The sequence below is a fragment of the Rhinopithecus roxellana genome, chromosome 2 (assembly GCF_007565055.1).
Source record: "Rhinopithecus roxellana isolate Shanxi Qingling chromosome 2, ASM756505v1, whole genome shotgun sequence".
Taxonomy (NCBI): domain Eukaryota; kingdom Metazoa; phylum Chordata; class Mammalia; order Primates; family Cercopithecidae; genus Rhinopithecus; species Rhinopithecus roxellana.
This window is the reverse complement of record NC_044550.1, coordinates 130,365,748-130,386,929: the sequence shown is the minus strand read 5'-3', so window position 1 is coordinate 130,386,929 and position 21,182 is coordinate 130,365,748. Positions and strand designations below refer to the sequence as shown.

Below are 21,182 nucleotides of genomic sequence, written 5' to 3'. Positions count from 1 at the left end.
GTCTCACTCTGCCGCCCAGGCTGGAGTGCAGTGGCACGATTTCAGCTCACTGCACCCTATACCTCCCAAGTTCAAGTGATTCCTGTCTCAGCCTCCGAGTAGCTGGGATTACAGGCGTGCGCCACCATGCCTGGCTAATTTTGTATTTTTAGCAGAGACGGAGTTTCACACGTCGGCCACATTAGTCTCAAACTCCTGGCCTCAAGTGATGTGCCCAACTTGGTCTCCCAAAGTGTAGAGATTACAGGCATGAGCCACTGCACCCAGCCCCAGCTACACGCAGGACAAACCTTCCAGGTTGTGGCTTTTATTATTACTGTCTTTATGGTATCTTTTATTTATTATTATTATTTTTTTTTTTTTTTTGAGACAGGGTCTCACTCTGCCGCCCAGGCTGGAGTGCAGTGGCACAATCTCAGCTCGTTACAACCTCTGCCTCTAGGGTTCAAGCGATTCTCTTGTCTCAGCCTCCTCAGCAGCTGGGACTACAAGCATGCCACCATGCCTGGCTAATTTTTTTTGTATTTTTTGGTAGAGACAGGTTTTCATCATGTTGGCCAGGCTGGTCTCAATCTCCTAACGTCAGGTGATCCACCCACCTCAGCCTCCCAAAATGCTGGGATTACAGGCGTGAGCCACCACACCTGGCCTATGGTATCTTTTAATAAGGAAAAATTTTGTTTACTTTAAATGTAGACAAATTTAACCATCTTTTCTTTTATGATAAGTGATTTTTGTATCACAAGACATCTTTCCTTAGGCCAGAGGTTCAAGGCCAGTGATTTTCACGTATACTAGTCCTAAAATTGTTAAAGTATTACGTTTCACATTTAATCTTTAACTCACTGGGATTGCTTTGTAATTATGTATAGTATAGAAGTCTCATATAATTATTTCCACTTGTGACTTTTCTACCCAAGCGTCCCAACACCCGTCATTGCCAAGTCCGTCCCCCACTCCGCTGAGCTGCAATGCTGACCCCGGCATTTCTGTTTCAATGCATGCAATTCGGTCCCACTGATCCATCTGCATCTTCCTTTGCCCAAAGGACACTATATTAATTACCACCACTTTATATTAAGTTTGACATCTGGTAAGAAAAATCTCCTTGCCGAACTGTTCTTCAGGAGTGTCTTAGCAATTTTTTTTTTCCCCAAGACAGAGTCTTACTCTGTCGCCCAGGCTGGAATACAGTGGCACAACCTCGGCTCACTGTAAGCTCCGCCTCCTGGGTTCACACCATTCTGCTGCCTCAGCCTCCCAAGCAGCTGGGACTACAGGCGCCCGCCACCACGCCTAATTTTTTGTATTTTTAGTAGAGATAGGGTTTCACTGAGTTAGCGAGCATGGTCTCGATCTCCTGACCTCAAGTGATCCACCCACCTTGGCCTCCCAAAGTGCTGGGATTATAGGCGTGAGCCACCGCACCCGGCCGAGTGTCTTAGCTATTCTTGGCCTTCTGCTCTTCCATCTTACTTTTAGAAGCATGCTGTCACGTTCCACATTTTAAAAATATTACAGAGCTGTTTTTTTGGTCAGTCATTTCTCTTTTGTCTATATATATATAGATGCACATATTTCATATAGCTGTAAACACTATACATTTCATATTTTCTCATTTCTAATACCTTTCATTTTTCTTTTTTTTTTTTTTTTTTTTTTTTTTTTTTTTTTTTTTTTTTTTTTTTTTTTTTTGAGGCGGAGTCTCGCTCTGTCGCCCGGACTGGAGTGCAGTGGCCCGATCTCAGCTCACTGCAAGCTCCGCCTCCCGGGTTTGCGCCATTCTCCCGCCTCAGCCTCCCGAGTAGCTGGGACTACAGGCGCCCGCCACCTCGCCCGGCTAGTTTTTGTATTTTTAGTAGAGACGGGGTTTCACTGTGTTAGCCAGGATGGTCTCGATCTCCTGACCTCGTGATCCGCCCGTCTCGGCCTCCCAAAGTGCTGGGATTACAGGCTTGAGCCACCGCGCCCGGCCACCTTTCATTTTTCATGTTTCACTTGTTCTACATAATTTTGTAATTGTTTTTCATAGTATACAACATTTTCTCAACTTGATATTGAATAACTGAGCCATTTCCTATCTACTTCTGAATAGTTAAGGACTCTTAAAATATTTCATTATCGGCTGGGTGCAGTGGCTCACGCCTATAACTCTAGCACTTTGCGAGGCCAAGGTGAGTGTATCACTTGAGGTCAGGAGTTCAAAACCAGCTTGGCCAACATGGTGAAACGCTGTCTCTAGTAAAAATACAAAAAAATTAGCCGGGTGTGGTGGCAGGTGCCTGTAATCCCTGCTACTTGGTATCCCGAGACAGGAGAACTGCTTGAACCCAGGAGGCAGAGGTTGCAGTGAGCCGAGATCATGCCACAGCACTCCAGCCTGGTCCACAGAGCGAGACTCTGCCTAAAATAATAATAATAATAATTTCATTATTACAAATAATGCTGGGCTGGGCACAGTAGCTCACACCTATAATACCAGCACTTTGGGAGGCCAAGGCAGGCAGATCACTTGAGGCCAGGAGTTTGAGACCAGCCTGGCCAACATGACGAAACCCTGTCTCTACTAAAAATACAAAAATTAGCCAGTGGCATGGTGGTGCACACCTGCGCATGGTGGCACATGCCTGTTCCAGCTACTTGGGAGGCTGAGGCAGGAGGATCACTTGAACCAAGGCAGTGGAGGTTGCAGTGAGCCGAGATTCCACCACTGCACTCCAGTCTGGGTGACAGAGAGACCCTGTCTCAAAAACAGTAATAATAATGCTGTAATTAATATAATAATGTTTCCCTCTTTACTTATTTTAACATTTATTTCCAACTGCAAGCTTAACAGATCTATTAATACATATTTTAATTTTAAAGGCTTAAAACATTCAATTCTCTGAATCTAAAGCAAAAAGGAGAAAGTGCAAAATTACAAACATCAAGTAAAAATAGAGAAGGACATTTTGAAGTCAGTTTCCTCTGCAGTGGTCCCTCCCCGTCAGACCAGCACTGCTCTCCGTGTGTGTGTCTCTTCCCACACATGTACTGCCCCTTCTCTGTGTATGAAGAATGAGATTCTCCTGTTGCAGACCAACGCAGTACCCAATTCAGTACCTCCAGAGGAGACCACTAGCACGTCCCTGAAGCACAGGGCACTGGTCACAAAGGTGGGTCCAGACCATCACCTCGGTGCTTAGCATTCCCTGGAATCCAGAATGGAGTTGAACGAGCACCAGCCAGGTTCTGCAGGTGTGAAGCCTTGAAGGTATTCCACTGACATCAGGACGGACAGGCCAAGCCATCAGCTAAGAGCCACCAAGAGAGGAAGCCCAGTACACTGTGCTAAGTGGGCCACCCCGTCTTGTCCCCCTTCCCCCAGTCCCCACAAACACTTCTCCAAATCCAATGCAATCTTAAAACAAAGATCTGCTTCAGACAATCATCTCCAATCTTCTAACACCTACAAGCAAATTTAAATCCCTTTAGCAGAAAATCCCTATGACCCTCTTTACAGGGCAGAATGACCTGCTGTCACTTTTTGTTGATACTGTTAGTATTTGCTTTTCTGTTAAGCGTCTGTACCATACCTAGATTGTAAATAAGAAATGGATGCCATAATAGTAAAACAAAATAAACCAACACCTTTCTTCCTTAAAGATTCTCTAGTTCTAGTTTATAAGACATAGGAAACATTTTAGGTAACGTCATTTCTTTTTACTTGGTATTAAGCCCCATGGAGATAATTTACAGAAGAGTAAACACTTATGTTTTAATTTTGCCAATTCTTAAACAATTAAAGGAGGAGAAAACAAACAATTTAACCAATTCAAACTTACTTAATCAGCGTTCAAAAAAGGACTAGGCAAACAGCATTTTAAAACCTGCAAAGAATGTGAAGCTGTTATTACAGCTAGGGATTACATTTCCTATCACAGCTGTAACATTTTCATGGCACTAATCTTCAGGCAACCATTTAGCATTAAATCTCCACTAGAGCATTCTGTCAAGTATAATTAGACGACAGAGGCCAGCAATTTCCCTGTAGCTACCAGGAAGGGAGCTGGCATTTGTGCTAGGCTAACTGGACCCAAAGATCAAATGTCAAAAGGTCCCAGCGAGCTCTCGTTCACAATCTTACTGAAGTCACTTCAGTTGAGCAGGGGGTTTCATTCAGTTTTTCACCTGACATAGGTTTACTGCATGCCTACTCTGTGCCATGGGCCCTGGGGCCACAGCAGAGACCACAACAGAGGCTCTCCCTGTGGAATTTATATTCCTGTGGGCAGAGAGGGACAGTTACAGCTAAACATACAGAATGGATGGGGATAACTGCCAAAGGGGAATAAAGCAGCAGTGACATTCTACACAGAGTGAGCGTGCTGCACACAAGAGCACGACATGGTAAGGCTTGCATTTTGAAAAGCTCATTTAAGTGGAAACAAGAACAGATGGATGGAAGCCAACTCAGTCTCTCTGGCAGAGACCAATATCAAGTCCCAGAGGCACAACACACTAACCACAAGGTGAGCTCCAGACCATCACCTCAGGAGGCTTAGCATTCCTGAGTCCAGAATGGGGCTTAACAAAGCACCGCTAGTTATGAGTCCACATGTGGAAAAACCTATGTGCGTGTGAGTACGGAGGAAATGCTTCAGCAAACTCAACAGCGCACACAGTGCTTGCCTCGAGGGATGCAAGTATTGGTGAAATTAGGCATCTGTATAAGGTACACTTGATACAAACAGCAGGCACTGTACTAACAACTTAAAATGTCCTTTAAAAGAAGTGACACGAAAAAAACCAGAAGACTGGAACAAGTTTCAAAACCAAAGGAAGGAAGCAGTTCAAACGAAGAAGCTATCTCTACCAACGAGCGAAGGACAGAAGAACCCTGGCAATGCACTGGGAATCGAAGAAGGCAGGAAGGGTGGAGTTCCAAGCCAGAGGAGCGAAGTCTGGCCACAGGCAGAAGGCAGGACATTGTAACGGGCGGTCAAGCGCACAGAATGGCTACAAATGTCAGTAAGGGTACCCACTTTTTCTGTGACATGATGAGGTCATTTGGTGGAAGAAAGAGGTCAGGAGTCTCAAAGATAGTGGAGAAGGCTTGAATATTAGTGAGGATGGAAGAGAGATGAGTTCTGGTTGCCAGGCTGTCATGGGTCCATTTGAGATTTGGGTGAACCTATGGAGAAAGGCAATGGGCTCTGCTGGGAGGGTTTCCACAGCAGGATTTGGCTACTCAGAAGCTGGGAGGGATAGTACAGGATTGGCAGAGTATTACTGAAATGAGGGACCAGGAAATACAAGATGGACAAAGTAGGGAGTGAACAATAGGCTAATGGATTGGGATGAAGAAGTGACCGTCCACAAGGGAAGGACTCATGTTGTCCACTGATAAAACCCCAGTTAGAACAGCACTTGGTCCAGAGAAAGCAGATACCCAGAATGAAGGAAAAGAGATCCTAATAATGTTGAAAAATAGTTAAAACTGGAGTAGCTGAAGAAATAAGTTTGAGAGATGGAAGGCTTTGGTCAGACTAAGAAAGAAAACATCATCATTCTTAGGTTTTTAAGCATAAAAATAATTTTAGAAACTGTGTATAATCTGGTAAACACTTAGTTGTTTTATTAGGTTAGCATGCAAGAAAGAAATTTTCAAGAACTGCTATTCCTGTAACTTTAAACCCAAACTGGCTGATTCTCAGGTTATTAGACTCTGTAGTCAGGAATCAGAAGAGGTATTCCAAGACTTATTGAAGCTCAGCCTGCTTTCCTCTTCTCCTAAATGGAAAGAGGTGATGCCAGACACAAAATATTTCATTTATCTTTCAACTTACTACCCCATTTAATACTCACTGTGATATGATTGTAGATAAGCTGAGACCACCCAAAGAGATCTGCTAGTCTATAAAATGCTGCCAATTTACACCGCAACAACTTCTCTCCTTTGTCATATGCAATCGAATCAGATCCTCTAAGATCGTTCACAGGAGTCACCATACCAAGACCTGAAATATAGAAAAACAAAACTCAGCCAGGTGCAATGGTATACGCCTGTGGTCCTAGTTACTCAGGCTAAGGCAGGAGGATGACCTGAAGCCACGAGTTTGAGGCTGTAGTGCTTATGTTGGCAGCTGTGAATAGCCAAGGCAACAAAGCCAGACTTATCAAAAAGCCTCAAAGATTAACATTTCTTATCAAATGCAAATCAAATACTAATGGTTCTGAGATATTTATCTTCCACATTAGGCAATAAAGTCTTGACAACTTCAAAGACACTTTCATAATGACTGTTTTCCAATACTAACACAATTAAGTTAGAAATCAATAACAAAAAGATAGCCAAATTTGTGGGGTGCAGTAAAGAGTGCTTAAAAGGAAATTTACAGCATTAAACGTATACATTAGAGAAAAGTGTTTTTAAGGCTTTTTGATTAAAGCAAAAGTCGAATCTTTGAGAAGATTAAAAATAAAATACAAATAATAAAATAAGATAAACCTCTAGCCAGACTTAACGAAAGACAGGAGAAAGAAATAACCAATATGGGCCGGGCGCGGTGGCTCACACCTATAATCCCAGCACTTTCGGAGGCCGAGGCGGATGGATCACAAGGTCAGGAGATCAAGACCATCCTGGCTAACACGGTGAAACACCTTCTCTACTAAAAATAAATACAAAAAATTAGCCGGGCGTGGTGGCGGGCACCTGTACTCCCAGCTACTCGGGAGGCTGCGGCAGAATGGCGTGAACTCGGGAGGTGGAGTTTGCAGTGAGCGAGATCGTGCCACTGCACTCCAGCCTGGGAGACACAGCAAGACTCCATCTTAAAAAAAATAATAGGCCGGGCGCGGTGGCTCAAGCCTGTAATCCCAGCACTTTGGGAGGCCGAGACGGGCGGATCACGAGGTCAGGAGATCGAGACCATCCTGGCTAACACGGTGAAACCCCGTCTCTACTAAAAAAATACAAAAATCTAGCCGGGCGAGGTGGCGGGCGCCTGTAGTCCCAGCTACTCCGGAGGCTGAGGCAGGAGAATGGCGTAAACCCGGGAGGCGGAGCTTGCAGTGAGCTGAGATCCGGCCACTGCATTCCACCCTGGGTGACAGAGCGAGACTCCGTCTCAAAAAAAATAAATAAAGAAAATAAAAAATAATAATAATAATAACCAATATGAAGAAGTGGAGAGAGGACATACTACCCATACTACAGACATTAAAAAAATAATAAAGGGATTACACAAACAACTATACCAGCAAATTATTTAACTTAGATGAAACAGACAAATTCTTTCAAAGATAAAAGCTACCAAAGTTCACTCCAGAAGAAACAGATATCCTGAATAGCTATGAAGCAAAACTTACAGTTAAAAACATCCCCACAAAGAAAACTCTAGATCCAGACGACTTCACTGTCAATTCTGCAAAACATTTAAGGAAGGAGCCGGGCGCGGTGGCTCACGCCTGTAATCCCAGCACTTTGGGAGGCCGAGGCGGGCGGATCACGAGGTCAGGAGATCGAGACCATCCTGGCTAACACGGTGAAACCCCGGGTCTACTAAAAATACAAAAAACTAGCCGGGCGAGGTGGTGGGCGCCTGTAGTCCCAGCTACTCGGGAGGCTGAGGCAGCAGAATGGCATAAACTTGGGAGGCAGAGCTTGCAGTGAGCCGAGATCACGCCACTGCACTCCAGTCTGGGCGACAGAGGGAGACTCCATCTCAAAAAAAAAAAAAAAAAAGGGAGGGAGGGAGGGGAGGGGAGGGGAGGAGGGAGGGAGGGAGGGAAGGAAGGGAGGGAGGGAGGGAGGGAGGGGAAAGAAAAAAGGGAGAGGAGAGAGGGAAGAGAAGGAAGAGAAAGAAAGGGAGGGTAGAAAGAAGGGAAAGAGAAAGGAGGGAGGGGCCGGGCGCGGTGGCTCAAGCCTGTAATCCCAGCACTTTGGGAGGCCGAGGCGGGCGGATCACAAGGTCAGGAGATCGAGACCATCCTGGCTAACACGGTGAAACCCCGTCTCTACTAAAAAAATACAAAAAACTAGCCGGGTGAGGTGGCGGGCGCCTGTAGTCCCAGCTACTCGGGAGGCTGAGGCAGGAGAATGGCGTGAACCCGGGAGGTGGAGCTTGCAGTGAGCCGAGATCGCGCCACTGCACTCCAGCCTGGGTGACAGAGCGAGACTCCATCTCAAAAAAGAAAAGAAAAGAGAAAAATTAACCAGGCATGGAGGATCCCTTAAGCCCAGGAGTTCAAAGTTGTACTGAGCTGTGATCGTGCCACTGTACTCCAGCATGGGTGAAAGAGCAAGACCTTATCTCTAAATAAATAAATGAACACACAAAACAAAAAAAAATACCTACCAATAAACATAATTCACCATATCAAACTAAAGAAGAAAGACTAGGTGATCATTTTAACAGAGAGAAAAGAAGCATTTCACAAAACTCAACATCCATTTAGAAGGAAAGTTCTCAACAAATCCAGATAATAACTGCAATGATGTGAAACACACTGACTGTTTAAATCATAAATTCAAATGATACTAAAAAAAAAACTAATTGTTCATCACTGAAGGATGATTGGAAACCAACTTATTATTTTGGAAAGGGATCCTGTCTTTCCTACACAAACTGTACCACCAGGTAACCGAAAGAACTGAAGGGAAGTTTCTCCTGACAGAATATTCTTGCTAATTAATACAGAAGAAATAGGCCAGGTGTGATGGCTCATGTCCGTAATCCCAGCACTCAGGGAGACTGAGGCGAGTGGATCACTTGCGATCAGGAGTTTGAGACCAGCCTGGTCAACATGGCGAAACCAGTCTCTGCTACAATACAACAATTAGCCAGGAGTGGTGGTGCGTGCCTGTAATCTCAGCTACTCGGGAGGCTGAGGCAGGATAATAGCTTGAACCTGGGAGGTGGTGGTTTGCAGGGAGCTGAGATCTCACCACTGCACTCCAGCCTGGGAGACAGAGCAAGATGCCATCTCAAAAACAACAACAAAATAAACGGAATCCACATGAAAACTTTACTGGTGGTGGCCATGTGATTTCAGGATGGAGGCTTCAGCTATGGATTGAATGTGATTCTTAATATTCTACAGATATTAATTACAATATATATCAGATCTGGTGAATGCTATTCAACTTCTAAGAATACCACAGAGGAGACAGGTAAAGAGCAAACGTCAGCAGATCTAACAGAAACCAGTACCTTATTTTGGGCACTTGGATTTGACCATCCAACCAGACCCATCCGAGACCAATCCTGTACAATACACGGTGGCTCAGATTAGTTGATGCTTTGTCATGTTAAACATTTACAAACTCGATCGCCATGGCACAGCTCCATTCTTGCACAGCTGACCATTCTTTGCTCATATTCACCCATCCAGTATTTTTCCTTTGGCTTTTCTTTTAGAATTTCTCTTTCTCACTAGCTAGGATGCAGCAGTGAAGAATGCCAGGTAAGAAATGCTGGCCAGGCAAAACCGACAAGCCATTCCACAAGCATTATTTCTGATTAGTTTATTTTAATCTACATAGGGGCTGGGAAGACACATAAAAAGTCATCTGCCTCGGAAATAACAGTCTCACTGGCTAAGAAAAGAGGAGTCTGCAACATTCAAGACGATTTCAGAATTCCAGCCTATCTTTTACTATGACTAACGAAAACATATTAATTTTCAAAATACTCAACTCTGTCATGTTACACAGTTACATGCCCATTTATTTCACATGAGCAATCTTCAGGAAATTTTACCTGAAAACCACAGAACATATATCAAAAATCAGGAACTACTCACTCATGTTTAAGGCAGCCATCCCTCCTTGCGGAGCTGCTGGGTAGACATTTGGTACATTCGTGGTCATAAAATCTGCAATCTGCTGTAATGCCAATAGGCCTGTGGGGTTCTTCCCCTTCTTAAATTGCTCCTGTATCATTGATTCCAATTCTTCACAGAAAGCCTAGTAAAAAATATTAAAACACTGAGATAGCATTTATTTTCTGTTCCTTGGGCAGAGGGTCAGGAGTAGCTATCACATAGACTAATTTTTTGTTTTCATCCAGTGCTGGAAAGGCAAACGGATATTCTCACACATTACTGCTGGGAATATAAACTGGTACATTCTTTTCTAGAAAGAATTTATTACAATAAAAGCTTAAAACTCTGAACAGGAATTCTACTCTTAGGAATCTATTTTAAGGAAACAGTCAAGGAAATGCTCAAAGACTGATTCATTTGGATGTTCATTCCAGCATTATTGATAAAAGGGAAAAACATCCTACATTTCAATCAACAGAGGACTGATAAAATACACTGGGAATGCTATGCATGCGTTCAACATGGAAAGCTTAAAAAACTTAAACGGCATAAAATTGCTCTTGATATATGTTTGAGTGACAATGTTATCAAGCAGTATAACCACTCCTTATTACAGCAAATACATACCTAAAGATATAAAAAGATTAAAAGTAAATACATTAGCTGGGCGCAGTGGCTCATGCCTGGAATCCCAGCACTTTGGGAGGCGAAGGCAGGTAGATCACCTGAGGTTAGGAGTTCAAGACCAGCCTGGCCAACATGGTGAAACCCCATCTCTACTAAAAATACAAAAAATTAGGCAGGTGTGGTGGTGGGCACCTGTAATCCCAGCTACTTGGGAAGCTGAGAAAAGAGAATTGCTTGAACCCAGGAGGCAGAGGTTGCAGTGAGCTGAGATTGCGTCACTGCACTCCAGTCTAGGCGACAGAGCAAGACTTTGTCTCAAAAAAAAAAAAAAAAGTGAATACATCAAAATGTTCATTGTAATCCTTTTAGTCATAGAATTATCAGTAATTTTTCATATTCTACTTTATCCTTTGCAGTACTTTCTTCAAAATACTTTTCAAATTAGTTTTAAATGTGGAAAAAAAACGTAAACATCCATCCTTTATCAAATAATACTAAATCAGGCAAAAAAAAAAGTGCAATTAGATTGATGGTGATTTTAATAGAAAATCACTATTATAACAATACAGATGGCCGGGCGCGGTGGCTCAAGCCTGTAATCCCAGCACTTTGGGAGGCCGAGACGGGCGGATCATGAGGTCAGGAGATCGAGACCATCCTGGCTAATACAATGAAACCCCGTCTCTACTAAAAAAAAATACAAAAAAAACTAGCCGGGCGACGAGGCGGGCGCCTGTAGTCCCAGCTACTCGGGAGGCTGAGACAGGAGAATGGCGTGAACCCGGGAGGCGGAGCTTGCAGTGAGCTGAGAGCCGGCCACTGCACTCCAGCCTGGGCGGCAGAGCAAGACTCCGTCTCAAAAAAAAAAAAAAAAAAAAAAAACAATACAGACAATTTATATTCCCTACCTGCACTAAAATAATTTTTTCACATACCCTTAAATGAAATAAATATCAGCCAGGCACGGTGGCTCACGCCTGCCTGTAATCCCAGCACTTTGGGAGGCCAAGGCAGGCGGATCACAAGGTCAGGATATCCAGACCATCCTGGCTAACACGGTGAAACCCCGTCTCTACAAAAAATACAAAAAATTAGCTGGGCGTGGTGGCGGGCACCTGTAGTCCCAGCTACTTGGGAGGCTGAGGCAGAAGAATGGTGTGAACCCAGAAGGCGGAGCTTGCAGTGAGCCGAGATCAGGCCACGGCACTCCAGCCTGAGGGACAGAGTGAGACTGCGTCTCAAAAAAAAAAGAAAAAACAAAAGAGGCCGGGCGCGGTGGCTCACGCCTGTATCCCAGCACTTTGGGAGGCCAAGTGGGCGGATCACGAGGTGAGGAGATCGAGACCATCCTGGCTAACACAGTGAAACCCCATCTCTACTAAAAATACAAAAAATTAGCCGGGCATGGTGGCGGGCACCTGTAGTCCCAGATACTCGGGAGGCTGAGGCAGGAGAATGGCGTGAACCCGGCAGGTGGAGCTTGCAGTGAGCCGAGATCGCACCACTGCACTCCAGCCTGGGCGACAGAGCGAGACTCCATCTCAAAAAAAAAAAAAAAAAAAAAAAAAATCTTGTCAAACAGTTATAAATGATATCCAATATGAACATGTAAATTCACTGGATGTTAATCCACATCAAATTTACTTCTAGTTTGTCACTGCTTGAGCTGAAAACATATTGCAAGAAATTGCCAAGAGACAATCTAAGAGTACCTATCACTTGGGGGAAGCACACAACAAATACATGTACTGCTGTTAATTAAGGGTACAATAGAATGTGTCAAGAGCCCTCTGAGGACCCCCTATTTACCAAACCATGACAAGTAATGTCACAGATCATATTTTGTAGTCATCCATGAGGAAGGGAAAAGCTGAGAAGTACTCTGACTGCAAGCAAAAAATAAAGAAGAAAAGCAAAACATGGTGATTATTTAGCCATCTTTGTTATCAAAGCACAATGCAATGAGAGAGAAAGAGAGAGAAAGGGAAATATGTGCAAATACAGATAGGCCGGGCGCAGTGGCTTCCACCTGTAATCCCAGTACTTTGGGAGGCCAAGGGAGGCAGATCACTTGAGGTCGGGAGTTTGAGACCAGCCTGGCCAACACGGTGAAACCCTGTCTCTACTAAAAATACAAAAAGCCAGGCATGAAAGCTCGTGCCTGTAATCATAGCTCCTTGGGAGGCTGAGGTAGGAGAACCACTTGAACCCAGGAGGAGGAGGTTGTGGTGCGCTGGATATGGTGGTGCACACTTGTAATCCCAGCTACTCGGGAGGCTGAGGCAGGAGAATCGTTTGAACTCTGGAGGTGGAGGCTGCAGTGAGCCAAGATCATGCCACTGTACTCCAGCCTGGGTGACAGAGTGAGACTCCATCTCAAAAAAAAAAGAGAGAGAGTAAAGAGATACAGATGGCATCTCCTGAACATCACTGACAGCGCTGGTCACAGGGAAAGCAAAAGCTAAAGCTCCTTGCCTTCAGGAGCTCTCAGTCTGAAAATTCAAAGGATCTATTTCAATGGTTTTCAAATCCACATACAGATCTAGGGAAAGTTCAATTTGACACACACTACTAAGTACCAGGGTGCAGTTTTAGGCGCTAAGGATATACATACTGATAAATAATATGGTCCTTGCCATCCAGAAACTTAAAGCTTGGTAAGGAAGACATAAAAAGAAGAAAACCACAGTACGGGAGCCCTATGCATAAACAGCATTTCAGATGACCTGTACGTGCAGAAAGGACATGTGGCACAGAGCTGAGCTTAGTCCTGAGTGAGGGCCTGGAGCCACCAATCTGGATCTTAACGTCTGGCTCCAGCCAGCTGTCACTAGTCTAAGGACCTTGTGTGTGCCACTTTGATCATAACTCTTGCTGGTTCAACATCCATACTCTCAGCTTGGGACCCTCCCTACCTCTCTGCTTTTGGACCTTCTCTCCTCCAAAGATCCTGGCACCCAACCCACCTCAGGCTCCCACGTCCATGGTCAGCACTACACCTGCTCATTCCTAGTAACCATGCCCCCTCTTCAATCCCAAAGCCAAGTATGCGCCCTGCAACCACCCCCTCCTAGCATCCAGCTCACTTTCTTCCATCCATTTATCACCCTAACACCTTCTCACCTTTGCTCACCTCCCCGTTCTGAAGTCCCTCACTGGCTTAGATCCATTGTAATGATTACATTGTAATCACTTTCCTGCTAACACCTCCAAATCTACCAAACCATCTGGCAAAACCTCAAGCCCCAGGCTGGAGTTCAGTGGTGTGATCATAGCTCACTGCAGCTGCAAACTCCTAGACTCAACTGATCCTACTATCTCAGCCTCCCAAAGCACTGGGACTACAGGTATGAGCCACCGCGCCCAGCCTTGATGGTTACTGTGTTCTAAACCATCTGTGGGCAAGAACTTTACTCTCTTCTCTCTGCATCCCCAGTGCCTAGAACAACGCCTGGCACACACTAGGTGCTACCAGTTTCTCAACTATCCCAAGTCATTTTTACTTAGCTTCTTGCTGTTTTCATGTAAGAAAACTGCTCGAGCCAAAAGTCCAGGTGTTATCCTGATTCTTTTTTTCCCTTTCACTTCTTCCATCCCATCCATCAGCAAGTCCTATTGACACTACCTTCAAAATGAAAGCCATACAAATCTACCTCTTCCTCCCTCTACTATGCCATCTTGGCCCAAGCTGCCATGATCTCTCATTTGGAAGACAGCTTTTTCTCTTGCCCCAGCCGATTTTTACTCTAAACCAAACCCAGATTAATTTTCTTTAAAATTCTATTTGTCCTTTCCCTGTCTGCAGCCCTCCAATGACTCTGCCACACACAGAATGCAATGGAAACTCTCAATCTCAGCAAACACGGCCTTCCAGGATCTGCTCCCTCCTCTCTCCAACTTCACTGCACCTCACTCTGCCACTCCCAGGCCGAACCACATTGTCTGCCTTCTGCCTCTGTGGGCTCATCAAGTTCATCCCTATCCTAGGAATTTCATGTTAGCTGGTTCCTCAGCCGGGAACATTTCTCCTTTTTTTTTTTGGAGACAAGGTCTCACTCTGTCACCCAGGCTGGAGTGCACTGGCACGATCACAACTCACTGCAGCCTCAGCTTGAGTGAACCTCCCACCTCAGCCTCTTGAGCAGCTAGGACTGCAGGGGCACGCTACCACGCCCAGCTAATTTTCATATTTTTTGTAGAGATGGTGTTTCACCAGGCTGGTCTCAAACTCCTGGGCTCAAGTGATCCACCGCACTGGCCTCCCAAAGTGCTGGGATTACAGGCATGGGCCACCATGCCCAGCCAAGCACCCACACCCGGCCCCCTGATTCTTGAAAGACTGGCCCCTTCCTGTCATTGAGTTCAGATTAAACCTTCCCACCTGAGAACGGCCTTTCTGAGAGTGTCACACTTAATCTAATCGTCCTACTACTGTCTGCACTGCCCTTCTGCTTGTTCTTTATTGTTTATTTCCTTCAACGAGAGCGTAAAGACCGAGACTTGATCTGGGTAGCTACACAAGCAACATTTATGTCGAAATTTGCCAAGCTATATACTTAAGATTTGTGTGCGTTATGTAAGTTACACCTCAGTAACAACAACTAAACAAAATCTACTAAAGGCCTTGTATGTCTAATTTACTGCTAAATCCCCAGTTCCTTAAACAGCACATAAGAGACAATCAACATCTTTTTTTTTTTTTTTTTTTTTTTTAAGAAAATCAGGCCAGGCGCGGTGGCTCACGTCTGTAATTCCAGCACTTTGGGAGGCCGAGACGGTTGGATCATGAGGTCAAGAGATCAAGACCATCCTGGCTAACACGGTGAAACCCCGTCTCTACTAAAAAAAAAAAAAAATACAAAAAACTAGCCAGGTGAGGTGGCGGGCGCCTGTAGTCCCAGCTACTCAGGAGGCTGAGGCAGGAGAATGGCCTAAACCCGGGAGGCGGAGCTTGCAGTGAGCTGAGATCCGGCCACTGCACTCCAGCTTGGGCGACAGAGCAAGACTCCGTCTCAAAAAAAAAAAAAAAAGAAAGAAAGAAAGAAAAAAGAGAAAATCAGGCCAGGTGCGGTGGCTCACACCTGTAATCCCAGCACTTTTGGAGGCCGAGGCGGGTGGATCACGAGGTCAGGAGATCGAGACCATCCTGGCTAACACAGTGAAACAGTGAAACCCCGTCTCTACTAAAAATACAAAAAATTAGCCGGGCGTGGTGGCGGGCACCTGTAGTCCCAGCTACTCGGAAGGCTGAGGCAGGAGAATGGCGTGAACCCAGGAGGCGGAGCTTGCAGTGAGCCCAGATCGCGCCACTGCACTCCAGCCTGGGTGACAGAGTGAGACTCCGTCTCAAAAAAAAAAAAAAAAAATCAATGATTTTCTGCCAAATGATACTCCCCTGATACGAAGGGGCATAGCGAGAACAAATCAGAAGAAGGGACAAAAAAGGATGAAGCATACACAAAGGCAGCAGCATCAACATGAGAAAACTATGCAGATACAACTACTTGACTGAAAGGTGCAATCTGGAAAACACTCAGTTGGGCATGACTATGACTCAAAATGCTGACTCTAACTAAAGGTATCAATCAACAAGCAGGTACTGTTAAGGCCTACTATATACCCAGGACTGAGCTAGGGTTTTTTTGGTTTCTTTTTGAGACAGTCTCACTCTGTTCTCCAGGATGGAGTGCACTGGCACAATCTCTGCTCACTGCAACCTCCACCTCCCGGGTTCAAGCGATTGTCCTGCCTCAGCCGCCTGAGTAGCTGGGATTATAGGCATGCGCCACCACGCCAGGCTAATTTTTGTATTTTTATTTATTTATTTATCTATCTATCTATTTATTTATTTATTTGAGACGGAGTCTCACTCAGTTTTTATTTATTTATTTGAGACGGAGTCTCACTCAGTTGCCCAGGCTGGAGTGTAGTGGCACAATCTCGGCTCACTGCAAGCTCTGTCTCCCGGGGTTCATGCCATTCTCCTGCCTCAGCCTCCCGAGTCACTGGGACTACAGGCATCCACCACCACGCCTGGCTAATTTTTTTTTTTGCATTTTTAGTAGACACAGGGTTTCACCGTGTTAGCCAGGATGGTCTCAATCTCCTGACCTCGTGATCCACCTGTCTTGGCCTCCCAAAGTGCTGGGATTACAGGCATGGGCCACCACGCCTGGCCAATTTTCGTATTTTTAATGGAGACAGGGTTTCACCATGATGGCCAGCCTGGTCTCGAACTCCTGACCTCAAGTGATCCACCCACCTCGGCCTCCCAAAGTGCTGGGATTACAAGCGTGAGCCAACGCACCCAGCCTAAGCTAGGTATTTTTTAAATTGTAATTTTAAAATTGCCCCAATATATAGAGACCCTCTGGAAAAGTCACAAGAGTAAAAAGGAGAAATTAACACTTCCTATCCTTTACGACACTGAAGATCTTTCATTTATGTTGTCTGATAACATGAACTAAACTGAATTCTTTCAACAACCATATACATATACTCAAGGCACTGATTTCCTGTGATAAGATCAATGAACTATGCCACTTATACAAGAGGGCATAAGACCTGAAGTATGAGAAAAGGAAAGATAACATCTGGTCAGAGAAAAGATTTCTCTTCTTACAGGGCTTTGCAGAATCATGGACACCCTTTTCTTTTGCTCCATCATGTTGAAGTCTTGGCGAAGGTCTGGTGCCATGTTCCTCTCCCTCAAGTACTCTGGGTTGTTCTCATCCACCCGGTCGAAGTACCTCTCCTTGTGAGGAGCTGTGGTCGGGGGTGGTGAGGTCACCACCGCGGCACGAGAATCCCCATTCATTGTACAATCTTTCTAGGTTCCTACAGAATCAAAATAAAAGAAATTATTGTTTTCAAATCAATGTCTAACAGTGTTTCATGATGAGCACATGAGCTTGGTAAACACAACCTTCAACAGGAGGATGCAATGACCAACTGACAGTGGAAACCATGACCTGTGAGGCTTCTTTGTGGCCTCAGAGGCACATGGCTGATCAACCACCTCCCACCCTCCCACTAACCAATGGCATGTTTTGTCCTAGCCATTGTTCCAAAGAAGAGAACAAGAGAACAATCTAACAAAGCAATTAAGTCCTCTGAAAAATCCAAAAAGAACTAAACAGTAAACTTTTGACCACGTGATTCTTTACAGACATGATTTGTCCCATACAGACAAGATCTGCACAGTTTATTCCAAAAGAACTTGATTTCTGATTTTTTTCCCCATAAGGTACCAGCAGTGCTTTTGCAAAGGATCCCCCAAACAGATCAACAGAATAGAAGCCGCTCACACACAACTCACATAATGGTAAATGTTCCTCCCTAACAGCTCCTTTCATTGCAGGTACTGGCAATGTCAAGATGCTCAGTTTGTTAATAACATAACATGCCAAGATGGCTCAAATTTAAAATTATGTGAATACGGCTACTGACATTACATTCTTTTCTCGGGGACAGGGGAACAGGGTCTTGTTCTGCCACCAAGGCTGGAGGGCAGTGGCCCAGTCACAGCTCATTGCAACCTCAACCTCCCAGGCTCAAGTGATCCTTCCACCTCAGCCTCCCAAGCAGCTGGGACTACCAGCGTGCACCGCCATGCCTGGCTAATTAAAAAAAAAAGTTTTGTGGAGATGGGGGTATCCCTGAGTTGCACAGACTGGTCTCAAACTCCTGGCCTCAAGCAATCCTCTCACCTTGGCCTTCCAAAGTGCTGGGATTACAGGCATGAGCCACCACGCCCTGTTAGCTTTCAAATGTGCATATGAACCACCTGGGAATTAAATTAGTACACAAATTAAGATTCATTAGGTCTGGAGTGGGGCCTGAAATTCTGCATGGCTCATCAATTCCCAAGTGATACCAATGCTGCTGAACTTGAACCACACTTTGGACAGCAAGCCTATAGAGTAGAGCTTGTTAGGCAAAAAAGATATTTTTATTGTGGAACCAACAGCCAAAGAATCAGCTGAAGAAATTAGCTTTTTTTGTTTAAAAAAAGATCAATTTGATATTTCTGTTCTAAATGTGAAAGATAAAAATATGCTTAAAGTGGCAGTATTTCTTTTTTTCTTTTTTTTAATTTATTATTTTTTTGAGACAGTCTCACTCTGTCGCTCAGGCTGGAGTGCAATGGCATGATCTCGGCTCACTGCAACCTCTGCCTCCCAGGTTCAAGTGATTCTCTCCTGCCTCAGCCTCCCGAGTAGCTATGATTATAGGCGCGTGCCACCACACCTGGGTAAATTTTTGTATTTTTAGTAGAGACGGAGTTTCACCATGTTGGCCAGGCTGGTCTCGAACTCCTGACCTCAGGTGATCCGCCCGCCTAGGCCTTCCAAAGTGCTGGGATTTCAGGCATGAGCCACCACGCCCAACCACTACTTCAAGAACTTAAAGGCAAAACATGAAAACAACTGGGAACTAAACATCAAAACAAAATAAATGAACTAACGACCTCAGTGGACTCTTTTTTCTCTTTGTTTTTGAGACAGAGCCTCATTCTGCCACCCAGGCTGGAATACAGTGGTGCAATCATAGCTCACTACAGCCTGGAACTTCTGGGCTCAAGCAATCCTGCTGCCTCAGGCTCCTAAATAGCTGAGACTACAGGCCCACATCGCCACATCTGGCTACTTTTTTTTAGTTCTTTGGTAGAGATGAGGTCTCACTATGTTGCCCGGGCTGGTCTCAAACTCCTGGGCTCAAGTGATCCTCCTGCCTTGGACTTCCACAGTGCTGGGATTACAGGCATGAGCCCAGCCTAAGTGGAATCTCTGAAACTTACTCTTCTCTATTTATATCCTTTAAATTGTTTAATTTAATCTGGCTACTCAATCCATTTATTGTAAACCTTCCGAAAGAATGACCAAAGAACAAAACAAAAGTTATCTGGCAATATTTCATCAGATGTAATTGAAGCTGAACATTCTGAGCCAACAATAAAAATGTTCTGCTTCAGTGTTTCAAAAAAAAAGACCAAAGAAAATCATTGAGTCCCAATTGTAAACCATCTTCATCGGTAAATAAGGATATGAGGGATATATTTTAGAGGTAACTATAGCTATTTCCTGGTTCCCAGAAGATACTGAAAGATAGGAATCTTTGTAAAAACAACATATTTGAGATAAAGCAGGTATTACTTTCCCCTAGTTACAAATTGCTGTGTGAATGGGATAAGATAAAGACTGCACGCCAGGTATATACATGCTCCATTCCAATAAGGAAGTCTATAAACTTAAATCAAAATCAAAGTATACACATTCTGAGCCCAATTATCAAGATTAAGCACAATTCTACTTTGAAGTACAAACCTGTCTTTCATTTTTATAAATTATGGCTTCAGGTTTCATCAACTTCATTTTCAAGTAAAATCTCTACAAAGAAATTATTATTTGCTGGGCATAGTGGCACATGTCTGTAATCCTGGCACTCTGGGAGGCTGAGGCAAGTGGATGCCTGAGCTCAGGAGATTGAGACCAGCCTGGGCAACATGCTGAAACCCCGTTTCCACTAAAAATACAAAAATTAGCTGGGCGTGGGGGTGCGCGCCTGTAATCTCAGCTCCTCAGGAGGCTGACGTACAAGAATTACTTGAACCCGGGAGGCAAAGGTTGCAATGAGCTGAGTCATACTGCTGCATTCCAGCCCAAACAGAGTAAGACTCCGTCTTAAAAAAAAAAAAAAAAAAAAAAAAATTAATCAAAAAGTTGAGAGAGAGAGAAAGGGAAAAATATGCAAAAAACAAACTTCTGGGCCGGGCGCGGTGGCTCAAGCCTGTAATCCCAGCACTTTGGGAGACCGAGGCGGGTGGATCACGAGGTCAGGAGATCGAGACCCTCCTGGCTAACACGGTGAAACCCCGTCTCTACTAAAAATACAAAAAACTAGCCGGGCGCGGTGGCGGGCGCCTGTAGTCCCAGCTACTCGGAGGCTGAGGCGGGAGAATGGCGGGAACCCGGGAGGCGGAGCTTGCAGTGAGCCGAGATCGCGCCACTGCACTCCAGCCTGGGCGACACAGGGAGACTCTGTCTCAAAAAAAAAATAAATAAATAAACAAACTTCTGGAACATTTTTCGTAGTATCTTAAAATAAATTTAAACTAATAAAATAAAATAATTTTAAAAGTAGGAACAGGTCAGGTGTGGGGGCTCATGCCTTGTAATCCCAGCACTTTGAGAAGCTGAGGCAGGAGGATCACTTGAGCCCGGGAGTTCAAAGCTGCCTAGCTTACATAGTAAGGACTGCATCTCAACAAAAACATCAAAAAAATTAGCCAGGAGTGATGGCACACGCCTGTAGTCCCAGCTACTCAGGAGGCTGAGGAGAGAGGATCACTTGAGCTGGGAGGTCAAGGTTGCAGAGAGCCATGAAGGCACCACTAAACTCCAGCCTGGGTGACAGAGCAAGACACTGTCTCAAATAAATAAATGTAACATAAACATTAAAATCTGCTCAATACAATATCATGTAACTATAGAGACTCTTTAGCATAATACAGATAAAAGAGTATAAAACATATTAAGGGGAAAACTATATTTCTTATTCTATTATGTAATGCTGTAATTATACACTGGCAAGATGATATAATGGCAAATAAGTTGGAATAAATTTGAGTAAGTTGATTAAAGTACGGATGAATGTTTCTTTATCTCAGTATTCTATAATGTTGCTTTAATTTTACTTATGTAATACATTTTAAGGTTTCACCATCAACAATATAGTGACAGTTA

At 44.4% G+C, this 21,182-nt stretch overlaps 1 protein-coding gene across 9 annotated transcripts in view; it reads right to left on the bottom strand.

Moving 5' to 3' along the window:
* Positions 1 to 21,182, bottom strand: part of ADD1 (adducin 1) — a 92,912-nt gene that overhangs the window by 41,426 nt on the left and 30,304 nt on the right. For all 9 annotated transcript variants that reach the window (XM_010384383.2, XM_010384389.2, XM_010384390.2 and 6 more), the window contains exons 2-4: positions 17,060 to 17,274; positions 9,790 to 9,952; positions 5,848 to 5,999 (exon numbers count right to left, since the gene is read on the bottom strand). In XM_010384383.2, the coding sequence (XP_010382685.1) occupies positions 5,848 to 5,999; positions 9,790 to 9,952; positions 17,060 to 17,254 (510 nt within the window). In that variant the 5' untranslated portion in view covers positions 17,255 to 17,274. The remainder of the gene's footprint in view (positions 1 to 5,847; positions 6,000 to 9,789; positions 9,953 to 17,059; positions 17,275 to 21,182) is intronic.